This window comes from Erithacus rubecula (genome assembly GCF_903797595.1).
Source record: "Erithacus rubecula genome assembly, chromosome: Z".
In the NCBI taxonomy this organism is placed as follows: Eukaryota; Metazoa; Chordata; class Aves; order Passeriformes; family Muscicapidae; genus Erithacus; species Erithacus rubecula.
In genome coordinates, this window is record NC_136661.1 from 5,624,532 (window position 1) to 5,640,316 (window position 15,785).

The window sequence follows — 15,785 nt, forward strand, 5'->3', positions numbered from 1 at the left end:
TGAAGGACCATTTTTTTTATCCTTAATCCTCCTCTTCAAAATCCTTCTGAAAAAACCCAAACTGTTTGAGGTAAAATTTCCTGACTTTTTCAGACACAAACCCACACATAAAAATTTCAGCTGCAGGATATCTAAATTGCCAAAGTTTTTAGTAACTCAAAACAGGCTCTTACAAAAGTTTTAGCAGCTGCCACTTCTGCCTACAAATCTAAGTTTAGAGGAAATACATTTCAGTGTTGAGAATAACACAGGATGGCTGTAGGACAGTTCAGTCTGGTAGTAACAGTGAAGTTATAACCGACTAGACTGCATATACAACAGCCGAGATGAACTCCAGTAAAACTTTTATGCCCTACCATAACATCATCATTTTCTTTTTGCTAGATTTGTCAGAGAAAAATGCTATCTAAGGCATTTAGAATTCAAGACTAGAAGCCCCAGAGATGACTTTTGAAATGTGTAGGTGTGTGATAAATCTAACAGATAGTTCTGCAATTTTTAAAAGAGATAGATATCCTTTCTGTGCATATATGCAGGAAAGACTCCTTTTGCCCATCCAACATAAGCTTTCTCTCCTACTAATATATTGTTGAACACTGGCATTACATACTTCTATTGGCTAACAAGAAACAGAAAAACCACTACAAAATTTAGAGGCTGAAGAAAAACCAGCATTTCATACCAATAAGTGAAATGATAATTTTGACTCTGTCTACTATCAAAGCTAATAGCTGTGATTATGCCACTAAACAGAGGTGGCTATACTGAGAAGCACAGATAACTAATACTAATATTTGTTATTTAGCACAAATAAAAAATGCTTTGTTATTATTAATCATTCAAGCAGAATGTAGATTATCATTATTATGATATATTGTTATTTTTCCCTATAATGTCTTCTACATTGGAAAACATTTCACAAAATCAGCAAGAATGGAACTGCAGAAGAAGGGACAGCTTTCACCTGGCTCTATTTTGCTTATAAATATCAGTTATCAAATTAAGCTCTTACCTGGCTCTATTTTGCTTATCAGGATACCAAATTAAGCTCTTTGTTACAAAACACTGCTGTTCACTTCCATCACAGTTGGAAAGTATAAACAAGCTTCAAAGCAAAAATATTTTGTAAGAATTTTTCTATTACTCTCTTTAATTGAAAATTTTTAACAATCATGGCACAACACAACATATTGCAGAACTCCTATTAAGCATCAACAAAATTGCTTTGCTACAGCAATACAATAGTAAATAGGATTCAAAAGAAGTAACCTAATTTTTATCTAATTCTAGTGATTTGATTTTATCAGACCTTACTTACAGCTGTGGAAATCAGAATCACAGCATTAAAGCACTTTACTTCAAAAGCCAGCATAAATTGAAGTACTTCATATTCTTCCTTGATATTTTTCATATGATAGTGAATAAAAATAATTTTGATGTATCCCGACCAAACCACTACTTTGTGTTGTCACCCATGACCTTCAGGACTTAAAACTGTACAGAATAGCTATCACATTCTTCTATGTAGAGCATGCTGTGCTCTCTTGCTATTATTGTGGGGTTTTTTGGCTTTGTTTTTGGTTTTTTTCCCCTTGGAATACTATGCCAATTCAGTTAGTCAGTCTTTATCAGGGCTTCACTCTTCCTATTCTACTGCACGCTTCCTCACACACACACTGTAATTGAAATGGTCACGAATGCTGGCATGCTTTGTCACTAGAGAAGATGTATGTCACGGTGTGACTTGGGTTTTGCCAATTTTAATATATTTAATTTCTTTTAGAGATAGGGTTTAGGAGCAGAGACAAGGCAGGCTTAAAACTTGAAAGGGTATAAGAAGAAATTTATTAATAACACAAAAAGAATTCAGAATAAGATTTCTAGATTATTTCCTCCTCCCCTTTTCCTTCATTCCACATTTTTTAACAACAGCATACAGAGAACACTTCAGTCAGTTATCTACTTAAATAATCATTTCAGTTCACTCTAGAGAAAAAAGTTCCTCTTTTGGTTTAGGCTTAGGGGTAGTCTTCACCTTCACAATCTACATCCGCCTGGGAAATAACTGCAAACTATGAATTTCCTCTCATTTCCACAGTCCCTCTAGAGCTGTGCTATGGGTTATGTTACACACTTGGGGTACTTCTTTTAAAGGCAAGCTGCTTAAAGAGCAAAATTCTCTTCATCTCTTTTTCTATTAAATGTCTCTGTCCATATTTCCAGTCTCACAATAGAGAGTCCCATTTCCTCAAAGCAAAAAGGTCTTCTTTTCAAGCACTTAAACCTCCCCAAGTATATTTCACAGTTTAAAGGAATTTTAGTGTAGTCACAGTCCCCTCATAGCCCACAAAAAAAAGGTTTTCAGCTACTTATCAGTTGCATCTTTTCAGTCTCTTCCCATCAGGAACTTTATCTTCATTCCGCTGACTTCTGTAGTCTCCATGCTTTATTTCTTCACATTCAGGAGAGATCAGGAGATTGAGAGTCTTATCCAGGCTTTATAAGGGTTAAAGTTGCATCCAGGACATTAAGAAGCTGGCCCAGGCCATTGTGGGAAAAACACTGAGCCACATGGATCATCTGGGGCCTCTCTTCTCAGAACAGGGTGGGGAAGAAGGGAGAGCCTTTGGTGGCTCCCCCATGCTCGGCCATGCCGCGTGGAGAGGGGAGCCGAGCAGAGCTGAGCTGAGCCGGGAGCCGTGTGGGGCCGGGGGCCACCAGGGCCTGGGCCGGGGCCGAGGCCGAGCCATGCAGTGCCAGGGAGCTGAGCCATGGCCAGGGCCGGGGTGCCAGGCTGAGCCCAGAGCCAGGGAGCCAAGCCACAGCCGGGCCGGGGGCTCCCCGCAGAGCCGGGGCCAGAGCCCCGCAAGCTGCTTCTCACCTCTCCAGTCAGAAGACAAAAGAGCAATTTAGCTTTTTCCAATGTGATTTGTGAAAGTAAAATAACTTTTTGTTTTCTTGGGCTGTCAACTACCAAATCAGCTGACTAATCCCCGCAGCTCACAGGGGAAGCCTCCAGAGATGAGACAGCCCCTCCTGTTCCCCGGCCTGGTACTGCTTCCCTCAGGTGGCTTCTCCCCTCCCCCCTTCCATGTGAAACCAGCACAATGTATCTGTCTCTAACACCAAGAGAAAATTAACACACAGATGTTTTACTGGAGAGAAATTGGCTATTGAGAATTGGTTACATGGATGAGCAACCCTGTTTGGTTGTATGTCTACCTGATTCAGTTTGTGGCAAGCTCCTGGTTTCCCAGAGCACTCCACACCAATGTATCCTCTATCTCATGTACATGAAAGGTCTGGAACAGTAATCTGTTGTGGAACAGAAAAATGCAGATTTTCAGGAGCTGTAAGGGAACAGGAACAGTCTTTCTAGGTGAGCTGTTTAGCCAATCCAGTTTGCAAAGACCAGAAGTCCTGAAAGAGGAGGCATGAAACTGCAATGATGACAGTTACACTTCACATTTACTCACATTTACTCTAATACTTTACCAAGGTCAGAAATAATTTCAGTGCTTAGACAACTTCCAAAATAAAGATCTTGACAAAAGCTAGAAGGGGAAACAAGCCAACTTCACTCAGCAAATTTCAAGGATCTTGAAGAAAAAGACTCTATAGAAACAAGGATTTATTCATGGTGTCATAACAGGTCATACTAGATCCAGGAAAAGAACATGCATTTGATTTCTAACCTATCTTGTACCACATAGCATCCATCACCTATCCAATCACAAAATATTTCAATATGTATTTAACCATTTAATAATGTCATAATTGTTTTGAACCTTCATGGAAGACTATAAAAGCTTTCTTACCACAGAACACAGTATTTTGAAACTAAGCATAAGTAATTCGATGTAGTGGGTTGACCCTGGCTGAGTGCCAGGCACTCACCAAAGCGACTCCATAATTCAGCTCCATAGCTGGACAGGGAGAGAGAATAAAACGAAAAGGTAAATGAATTAAGGACAGAGAGTAATCACAAACCAAATACCATCTCAGGCAAAACAAGACAAACTGGGGATATTAACTGAATTTATTACTAACAAAATCACAGCAGGAAAATGAGAAGTAAAATCAAACCCTATAAACACCTTCCTCTGCATCTCCCTCTTTCCTTGGCTCTTCCTCCTTTCCCCCAGGGGATGACAGTGTGAATAGGGCTTATGGTCATCACACATTGTTCCTACCACTCCTCAGAGAGAGGAGTCCATTCTAACACGGCCTGTCTCCCACATGAGACAGCTATCTATAAATTTCTCCAGTGTGAGCTCATCCCACGGGCAACAACAGTTCTCCATGAACTGATGGAATGTATGTCACTCTTCCACAGGGTACAATCCTTCAGGCACAGCCTGCTCCAGCACAGGTCTGCCTCGGAGCCTGCTGGCATTGGCTCTGCTAGAAGCTTCTAGCAGCTTCTCACAGAAGCCACCCCGTAGAGCCCAATACAAAAACCCAGTCACACAAACCCCATACAACATGATTATCAGCTGCACACAACTACAGAAGGCGGCAGCAATATTTCATTTTGCAAGTCTATCATTAGTTTTAATCTTTTCTTTAAAATACCAAAAAGAGCACTGATACTGTGAAATACGCCAGACAGCATTCCACCACAACCCAGTGCCTTTAGAGAAAGTGTTACCAATTAGATATACATTCCAATTGTCACACCTAAGCAACTTCTTAGACTAAAGGGATTCTGAGTGATTTCAAGGCACAAGAAAAGATAGTTAATGTAACACAGAAAACTTACACTGTCACTTGAGGTGTCACATAGCAATTGAAAAGATTTTTCTGTCCACTTGAAAAAATAAGAATAATAATGGAAGTGAAACAAAGATCTGTGTGCCTCAGCATATAAAGAACTGGGGTTTTGTACAGAAAAAAATCTTTGGGTCCATATATTCATGGTTTTTGCAAGCAGAACCCTAGAAACAGCAGTGCTTCGATTTAAATTGGATTTTGGAGGGCTCTTTTTCCTGTGGCAGACAGTCAGAAATCCTGCTGACTGTCCAATTTACAAGAAATAGATGATGTCACTTCAATAACACTCCCTTCTAGGTTCACACAAGTGTTCAGACAAATTCAGACTTTCTGCTTACTGTGAAATACTCAAAAAGACCAAGATCCCAAAGACTGAAGAAAAATAGAAAGACAAAAAAAAGGGAAGTACAGTACTTACCAGCTCTGAATTTTAACATTAAGCTATGCAAGTATCTGTGTTTATAATCTGTTGTGTTCAGGAAAATACAGCATATATTCCTAATTCCTATAGGTATGAAACAATAGGGGTCAGAATCACATCAACAGGAAAAATGTTGCAATAGTAGTAAAGTATTTATTTATTTCAAAACATTATTACACTGCTAGAACATTATTTCAAAATAAAAGTCATAATATATTCATTCAAAACTAGGCTGTTAGGTATATATATTTCAACTTTAATTTTCATACACACAGTGAAAGAAATTAATATTTTACAAGTAACTATTTTTAAGACTTTATGAAAAACATGTTTAAAAATACCTGCCAAAATCTATCTCTTTAAATATATAAAATATTCTTGCTGTGCTGAAGATACCTCTCTTAAAAGCCAAAAATATCTAAGTCAATAGCTGAGTCCCCATCAAATCCTACTGAAAACAGTAGTGACATAAAAATGTAAAAGCACTGTACAAAGTAAATACAGCCTTTTTTGTCTCAGTATTGTACAAATCTGGTTTTGTTTTAAAATATTTTATAAAAGCTGCTGGTTTTGAACTTAACATCCTTTCCTGTGTGCAGAAAAAAAGTGAGCCACTGACATTATCTCTGTTTACTAAAATGGCTCCTCCTCAGAACTGTGAATCAAAGAATTCAAAGGGCATTTTACTACTTATTTCAATGAAAGCAGGACTGAAACTTTTCTTCAGCATAACATTTAGTAATTCTTTTGGTTTTCCCCCCGGTTGTATAATGCAAAGTATTACAAATTCTTAAATACATTAACTGATGAAATCAGAACTCAAGTACTTCAGATTACAGGGCTGGTGTATGGATTAGTTCACTGTAAAACAGAGCTTTCAGTTAAACAAAACCCAACTGCAAACAATGCTGCATGATTTTTAATCAAGATCCCTCTCTCTTCTCTTGTTTCCTTTACAGTCTCTTCTGGCATTTCTTCTGGAATGAACTTTTCAAGAAGGTGCGGTATCCCGGATCATCCACATATTCATTCTTAAAGCGAGAACTCAATACTCTCTGCCTTTTCTTCTCTCCCACGATAATATCTGCTCCATAAAATGTGTCTTCAAATCTCATATCAGACGCTGTAGACTAAAATCAGACAGTAATTACACATATAAATAATTGTTATAATTCCGTATTTTGCATGTCCTATTCAGTATTAAATTCTCTACATTTGTAGCATTGATTGGAAACACATACCTAACAGATGCTGTTAGTCTGGATTTTATCCAGGGATCACACAAACTTGCTAATTCTAGGTGAGAAAACAGTGACATGGAATTGATGCAGCTGTTGGGCAGGTTTGATCCTTGTAGTATCATATAATATTCACCCCCTTGTGTTATTCAGCACAGTTTTAAATGCAAGGTACTATGTCATGGACGCCTGAAAAGAAACCTGGGCACTGCCTCATTTGCAAAGGATCAGGGTTACTGTTTTGTCACTTATCAAATCTAAACCAGTTGGGAATCCCCACTAATAAAGCAGCAGAACAACAAACAGCAAGCTGTTTGGGCAAAATCAGAGGCAAAATATTTTGGACCAATTTTTGGACCAGTATTTGGAGTCATGGAAGAATTCCCAAGATGAAGAAAAACTAATTTAAAAGGAACAAGTGTCTTCTATTTCTATAGAGAGAAACAGGATCATAGGCTGTCTTTAACTTGCACTGTGTTCAGAATCAGGTGTTGAGCATGCCTTTAGGATTAACAAACATATTTCTAGAATTCAAGGCACTACTATAAATCGTGCTGAGGTCTCACCAACATCTATGGTGTGTCTTATTCAGCTGACCAAATTTAACATTTTTATTCTATAATTAACTTCCTAATTAAGTTAATAAAAAACCCAAACAAATAAAGAAATATTGATTTCTAAAAAATCAATTTAAAAGACAATTGCATAAACATCACTATTATAAATACCCTGAGAATGCGACAGTTTGCATTCTAAGCAAAAAAAATGGCAACGGTATGCTTTCCAAGTACAATAAAATACCCCATTAAATATAATCAGATGGTTCTTTTAACGTTTTCCAAGACATCTGTATTAACCCTAGCCAGGACACTGTAAGATTTGTGCATTTATTCCCAATTCACTGACATAAAGATTTCTCAACCCAGAATATTTGACTAGTGAACTTTGCATTAGAAAGAACTGTCTTAAGACAGGTAAAAACAGTCATCTCCTCCAACAGATGCTTTCCCTTTTCAACACCTAAGAGTTACACTCTCTGTAGGGTTCAACACATTTCCACTTGGGATGCATACATAAAAATGTAGCTGGTGGATGTTGTCTGAAAGAGCAGGAAACTTGAAAGAGTAGCAAAATTCGGTTTTAAACCAAAGAGTAGTGAAATTATCATAAATCCTGACAGCAACTTCAATGAGTTTTGATCAGCCACAGTGTTTCTTACAGGAAGTAATTGACTTTTTGTTAAATCAAGGCTTTTAAAATCACAAGGCTCTGAGAAGCTGGGAAGTTTTTTAAAAACTATACCTGTTAAAAACATACTGAAAAAATAGAATGTCCATCAATTTCCATGTTTATTAACTTGATCATTCCTGATCTGACTGACCAGACAAACAAGAAGTTCCTTTTAGGAGAAAAAAATTACATCTGACAACAGCATTTGTCTGTACTGAAAGAAAAACTAAACATGTCACTAGCAAACAGACACATCTCCTAATTGGGGTGATTTAGCACAGGCATCACAAAACTGTCTGTTTAAACTGAAAATACAAAATAAATCCAAGTATAGTATTACTGGTCTTTTGAGCATATTTATATATAAACACATACTCACACACACATATATGAGCGCATATATATATATATATACACACACACATACATATATATAGATATATATATGTGTATAATGAAGGTAGCATCAGCAAATACTCACTAAACGTGCTTTTACTCTTTTAGGAAGCTCTTCATCCAGTGTATATATTTCTTCTCTCTTCATGACTATTTGAGAACCATCTTCAAACTCCACCTAATTGAAAAAAATGAGTATTTGAAAATAAAATAATAATTAACTCTTGCAGGAAGTTCCTGGAAATGTTCCCAGATAAAAATACATATATAAGCAAAGAAGACTTATATACAGACATTTTGCAATCTGTTTTAGCACAAAATTAGGCCTGAAACATAAAAAAACCCATTTCTTAGGAACTGCAACACACACATACATTGAAAATAATATCTAAGGAAAGAGACTTCAAAAGCAACACTGACGCATACATAATGAAGAAAATTTTTTTAGATTAGGAATGCTGAACAGTAGCAAGACAAGAAACATTATATTGCGGGAGTGACATATTAAAATGTCCTTGTGTCATTTTTATTTGTCACTATTTTTTTTACTTGCTTCTAATAAATAAAAAATTAATTTTAATATACTGCATTTCAAGGTTGAGGAAGACTATGTCAAAAGAAAGTGTGAGTGACAACTAAGGAAATACCAGTTAACAGAATTTTATTGAATCTGATGGAATTTCTTTTAAATGCTCTGTTCAGAAGATGAAAAGCTTTATCATGCTTAGGTTTAGATTTAATCCAATATGAACCCCGTTAGCAGAAAATGAGAAAGGAAATGTAACTAGGTGTGGGGAATGTTAAAATGCTGAGGCCTTGAAGCATTTAAGCTTTTCTAGTAGCTGCTGATTTTTTCCTCTATTTTAATACTTCATCTAACAGTTGTGAATTTCAGCTATTATCTGTGGCTGCAGTTTAGATACCACAGAAATTATAATTAAAAGTTTGATATAAAATTAGAAGTCCCAGTCTACATCCTTAGGTGATTTAATAAGACTATGTGAATCACAACAGCACACTTGACTAGAAGAATAAGCACAAATACAAACATAGGAGAATACTGACTTACCAAAAGTATTATTACAGATAAAACTGAAAAATCATGAATTTTAGCTTGTAAATAGACCGGATTTTTAGTTTCAAATTAAAAGCCTGCTACAGCTGAGTATTTCAGATTAATATGTGAACAGATGAAAAATCCATATATCCATTCTCCAAATCCAGGATATAGACTATGATCTATTAATTTCTTTAAAAACAAGTTTTCCAATGCAACTAATAAGGCTGTACAAATCTAGAATGTATTTTAAATGTATAGAGCACACAAATGGATAAAAAAGTCTCAAGAGTCATCCTTACCCCTCTCTGCTCCTGTTACTAAGCCTATAAGCCTACTCTGTTTGCCTTAAGCTTGTTTAATTAAATGATGGCAATCCAGGATGCAGGAACAGTCTTACTCCTATTCCTGCTCCTTCCTGCATAGTACATGTAGGTTTTTTTTGGTTTTTTGATTTTTGGGGTTTTTTTTGCATAATACAGTTGATAATAGTGTTTTTTGCATCCCTGGTGAAAAAACTGGGTAGGAAACTAACTCTGACACTCCATCAGTGTGGTAAAATCTCTTCTTAAATGGTCAGTATATTTGTTTTTACTCACAGTGTGCAGTTGTATACAAATGCTTCATACCAGAGAATCTGTCATGCTTTCAGTATGAATATGAAATACTGCACACTTACATTAAATGGAAGTTCTTTGGGTAAAATCCAGCATATCATGCTGGAAATAATTTGCCTACACTTCATAGTAACACAAGAGGTTCTCTAAGATTTTCAATAGTATCATGATTCATATAAAATCTAAACCCACCATTTCTAATAGCTCCAATTCAAGTCAGATTGCAGATCCCACATTTCAAATAATCAATTGTATCAAGTAAGTTATTTCAATTGCACTCTTCTGCTGTACTCTGTTTGCGTGATATGTTACTATGTTCACTATAAGCACATCATAAATTAAAGGGAAAGCTGTTAGAAAGCAATTAATGGAGTGAATAGATAATATAAGAAACTCTAACTTAATTGTGAACCACAATATCAGAAAACATCAAGAAATCAGATGTGGATCACATTAATAACTTTACTTGAGCACCTGCTTCATTTGGCAGATTCAGCTCTGCTTAGGGACTGTGTAGGATACTGGCTGACAAATGTCAAACTGTATGACAAATTCTGGTGCATTGTGCCATAGCTCCTGCATGCTCAAGTACTGCCACATTTTGTACAAATGTCTGATGAACATGAGGAAAATTCATATTACAACGAGAACTGCCTTATAAGATCTAAGAAATCACACAGAAGACTGGGTAAGAGAATCTCAAAAGTGCAACACAGATCACATCAGATGAAAACAAACTTTTATGTATGTGTAAGTCCTGGGAGCTTTCAGACACTTTAGAAACACCATAGGAAGAACTACTAACATGTTGTGAAGTTCATCTTGCACCCTCCCTATCATACATTTTCAGTAATATGTGGCGACAGGCAGCCTCCGCTTTCATCCTGCAGACAAAATATTTGCTTGTCTCTATAGTTCTATGTATTACAATATGGACTCCCTCCAATCTTTAAACTTTGTCATTTCTCCCCATGACAGGGGGTTGTTAAAGGCAATTTACAGGAATTTATGTTTTTTATGCTGAGGAACTCTAAATCTTGCTAACTCTAAATCTGAGCCTCCACATGCTTAGCCATTTTCCTTAAGCGAAACTCGTTTCATCATATTGTTCAAGAGGTCTAAAATAAAGTTGTTTGTTTTGACTACGTCAAATTCCTACAAATACAAAAGACAACAACATACATCTAATTTACCTCACATTGCTCCTCAGAAGACTAGATGTTCAAAAGATTAAATAATTTGAAGATTAATGTTACTATAAAGAAATAATCTTCATACTTTATAAAGAACTTTCCACCTTCACAACATAATACAGCTGCTGAATATAAGGGAAGAGGTAAGATTTAGAGACTAGCTCAAGGCTTTAGGCATTTGAGGACTTGAATTGAATTGCAAGTCATTGGCAAAGTGAGAAGGTCAATGCAGCAAGTAATTTAGCTTCCTTGTGCCCTAATTTATCTAGAGATATAATAGTAAATTTGCCATTTTGGTACAGTAATGTGAGGCCCCCTGATGAAAAGAGTTACATAAGTGAAAATGATTACATATATATAAAAGAAATATATCTAGATTCTCATTCTTTCAGAAGTGCTATTATTATTATGATTGTTTTATTGCAGTTTCTACCATTCACTTGGGTACTCAAAGCTGCTGACTGATTTTTCTCAAAGGCAAGCCCATAAAAAAACAGTAATTGTTATACTGAAATCAGAAGTCAGCTTTTTAGCTTTGGCTTCAATGTCTTCAAAAGCCCTTTTGCCTTTGCTGAGATAAAACGCTCCTTAGATTAATTAATTCAAAAATGCCTCAGACGAATATTATGCTCTTCTTCTTACTGTCCTCCCTTCCAAACTCTTACGAAATTCCTCAGGTTCATTGTAGGCTTATACCAATACTTAATTAATCGTATAATTAGCTGATATCAGATGAAAGCAAATAACCTGCAGAAAATAAATCTTATCTTTCAATCTTAATGTTCCACCTGTTTACCTGAGCTCCTAGAAGACAAGTCACTTTCTTGATTTTGTAAGACCACGTGAAACCTCACTCCCAAATAGTGTACAGCACTTGCTACTAGGTTAGAAACTTTTACACATTAGTTGAAGTGTGGTACAGTTACAATACGAGCTCAGACTTCAGCCTCCTTCATCTTTCAAGGTGTAGCGGGCCACTCCAATGCTAGACCCAAATGAGTAATTTAAAATAAAGACATCTGAAAAGAAAGCATGTAGTAATATACATAGATACTCACCTGATACATGTGAGCTGTATTTGTCCCCAGATACTTTGCACCATACAGTTTTCCATCAGGCCATTTCACTTGGACAACTTCTCCCTCTGCAGGTGGACCCAGCCTTAGGCAATCTCTGCTCTATTTGCAAAGAAGGATGGATTATCAAATCAGTGAGTAAGCCACTGCACTGAAATTACCAGTAAAATGCTTTTACAACTTGGTAATTGGAGAAGATTTATTACCATGCATGTTTCAAGTTTTATAATCCTGCCAATGGGCTAATGCTAATGTTAGTCCTTATGAAAATGAAATACTGACCAAAGAAACATTTTCTTTACAGCTTGATGCTGCATTGGCAAGACAACATATGCATAAATCAGATAGCTATCAGCAACCATGATACACTTCCACCAAAATTAATTTCTAACACACATTGAAAATAAGGATCGCTAAAGTGCAATTGCATATGTGCAATTTCTCTTTTACATATCCAAGTAATTCATGTTTTGTTAACATAGCACATTTTTTGCAGGATGCTATCTTTGCTGACGGAAACATATATGGATCAAACCATAAATGGTGAGAATGCCAATGAGTATTTTGCTTAGCTGATGAAGAAGCACTAAAAGAATCCAAATGCTTACAAAATAAAATTTGGAGGAAATGTTTTTTTCCATAGGATATAAAGCATTTTTGTTCCAATGGCTTGGACAACTTTTGTGCCTGACTAGTTGAGCATGTCAGAGCATCAGTAGCTGCAACATGTTCTTGTAATGGTTTCTTTTGTCCCATATGTCTCAGTATGACCTAAATGACTCATTTTCAGAGTACACCAACCACATACCCGTAACAGCAGCTGCTCACAAGGAAATCTTTGTCACAAGACAAAGAATCAGAAAATGATGTGACACATCTGGGCTCACCAATTCTCTGTTCAAATCCTCACCTCGACAAAGGCATCTCTACTTCATAGTGACTGCATCACAAGACCTGTCATGTAAATTAGTGCTGAGTGGTATTCTCCTGGGTGTGAGAGGACTTACTCAGTGACCACATTATGAACTCACTCATAACTAGTCTACAGTGGGAAGAGAAAACATAAAGACAAGGACTCAGGTACAAGAAATCAGTGAAAAGGTCCTGAAGGACCTGGAGCTACATCAGATTGCCATAATACTATCACTGTTTTCTTACAGAGACTAACTTTGAAAAATATTTGTATTTTGAGTTGAACAATTCACTTCCAACAGAAGCCAATGATCATCATGACAAAGAACTTAAAATGTGGGAGAAAAATGCACTCCAAGGATCCTCACTTTGACATTATCTGGAAGCAGTATCATTCCAGCCAAATCCAACCTTTATAAACTGATTTTAATCACATGTATCTTAATCCGTGAGTTTGATTCAATATGGGATAAAAGAAATTAAAAGCTGGATTTTCACAGAAACACTTTCTACATGACAATACTGTCTCTGTCACCCCTCAGGCGCTGTGCAAAGGCTTTCAAACATGCCCTGTGTTTGCCTGGCAAAGGTTACTACGCCAAACACAGAAAGATACATCCTTTCAACATCACCATAAATTTGGAGTGGGTAGAATTACTGTATTACACTTCCCAATATTTTCAGGAGAGGCAGGAGGAAAGGGGAAAGGATGGTTGCTGCAGTGGAATAATTACGGGGGACAGAGATTACAAAATACTACCACAGCTCTGACTATAAATGAAATTAGACTGTATTCCTAGTTGTTCTCTCCTCAGTGATGACTGTCAAAGTGGTTATTGTCATTATGATACTTCTTCCACTATCTATTTATTGCAAAAGTGCAAAAAGGAGTCTTGACTAAGTGTCATGAAACAAACTCCTAAAATTCATTACGGAATGGAATAAATTTCTTGAAAACAAACAATCCAACAACGTCAAGCCTAACATTAATTTTCCAAGAACAAAAACCCAGCATGAATTACTGCCTTTGCAACTTGCACAAGAAAAAAATATCTCATAGACTCTAGTCTAGCTAATGGAATTGCTCATTTGGAAAATTAGAGTCCTCATGCAAATAACTAGACAAATAACAACCTCATTCTTCATGTATCATCACAATGTCTTAGTCTATGGAACAATATTTGGGAAATTGGTACTAGTTTTTATTAATTTCTACCAGAGCTCTTATTTTCACAGGATCATAACCATTTGAGATTCTCTTTTGACTGCACAAATAATTCTTACAGTTTTTTTCTTGGGAATGATAAGACCCATTTCTTAGACCGACAAAATGGAAAAAATGCACCCTCACTTTTTTCAGTCATATAACAAAAAATCAGACATGGCTGGTATAGCAATGCTTCAACATCCCCATAATTAGCTGTAAATAGCATATAGAGTGGGCTCAACCTACATTATAAACCATGTACATTTCTAACACAATTACATAATGTATTTCCTTCTCTATAGAAATGAACAAATCATGCCCATCAGTACTGAAAATACGATTCACTTATGTGTCCAGTCCCACATTTCTGCTGTTGCACAGCTCAGAGCTCCAACTCCAACCTGAATTAGCTATCTCTAAAGACAAATACTTCAAGGCCTCCTTGGGCCATTAATCCAGCACTCAACAACGCTCACAGTGAAAAAATCTTTTCTTAAGTGAAGAAAAATCCTGTATTGGGGAATTTTCTGCATTTCACTTGGACCTGTTGTCTTTCATCTTGTAACTCTGCATCACCAAGAAATGTGCGTCTTCCCACATCATGTGATTATGCATTTGGATAAGATCCTTCTGAACCTACTGCTCTCCTGAACAGACTCAACTCTGTCAGTCCCTTCATATGACAGATACTTCAGTTCCTCCATCACTTCCATATCCTTTTATTATATTTGCTTCTCTATGTCCACATCCTTCTGGCACAGGTAAGACCATAACTAGACACATGACTGCAGATATGGTCTCCTCAGTGTTACGCTTACAACCATTCAAAAATACAGTTTAAGAGCAAAACCTGTAAATAACAGTAGTAGTAGTAGTAATAATAATAATAATAATAATAATAATAATATTAATAATAATAATAATAATTCTGAACATTTTCTAGTTTATTAAAGTTAGTCTCTGGGTTTAGAAACACTTCTTTTGGAATTCATTATATACACTAAACTTAAATAGTAAGCAATCTATTTGTAATAGATGTTAGAAATACATGTTGAAATACTGGGGTTGTCTTCTATGCTGTAATAAAGGAAATCACATGAAAAGCATTGCAGATAAAGAAGACTATTTTTCTACCTTTCTTCTGATATTCTGTTGTTTTTATCAGAGAGGTTGATTTAGTTTATCAAGGTCAGACAGAGAATTTACAAATAATTAATCCAATTGCAGTGGCAGGTGACAGTTGACACAGACTAGGAATGTGGAGCCACACTAAGAAAAGAGAAGGAAGACTGTACCTGAAGCCTGCACTAGAGTCCAGGAACTTGAAATGTTGCAATATTCCCATAATTTGAATACAGCCACTGACACTTGAAAAAAAATTATTTTCAAATATGTTCAAATGCTTTCCTAAATTAAGGCAAAGAGGTATAGATATTCTAGTCTAAGGTGAACTTCTGAACTATTGAGACTATTCTCCCAAGCTGTCAAATGTTTGTATTTGAATGCCTACAATTTTATTTCTACAACATTTCCCTGATTATTCAGCTATTAAATCAGTTATCTCAAACTCAAGAATTATTTTTAAAATTGTAAGACTCTAAGAGCCTTTGAGTTCCTTTAGATTTGATCCAAAGAAGCCAAATGAAAACAAGTATCTACCTTTGA

General features: G+C 36.2%; 1 protein-coding gene across 1 annotated transcript in view; it reads right to left on the minus strand.

The window, feature by feature from the left end:
• Positions 1-5,375: 5,375 nt before the first annotated feature.
• The window catches only part of KDM4C (lysine demethylase 4C), a 236,753-nt gene continuing 226,343 nt past the window's right edge, over positions 5,376-15,785 (minus strand). Inside the window, exons 20-22 of the mRNA XM_079330009.1 lie at positions 11,984-12,103; positions 8,144-8,236; positions 5,376-6,324 (exon numbers count right to left, since the gene is read on the minus strand). Coding sequence (XP_079186135.1) covers positions 6,148-6,324; positions 8,144-8,236; positions 11,984-12,103 — 390 coding nt within the window. The 3' untranslated portion in view covers positions 5,376-6,147. The remainder of the gene's footprint in view (positions 6,325-8,143; positions 8,237-11,983; positions 12,104-15,785) is intronic.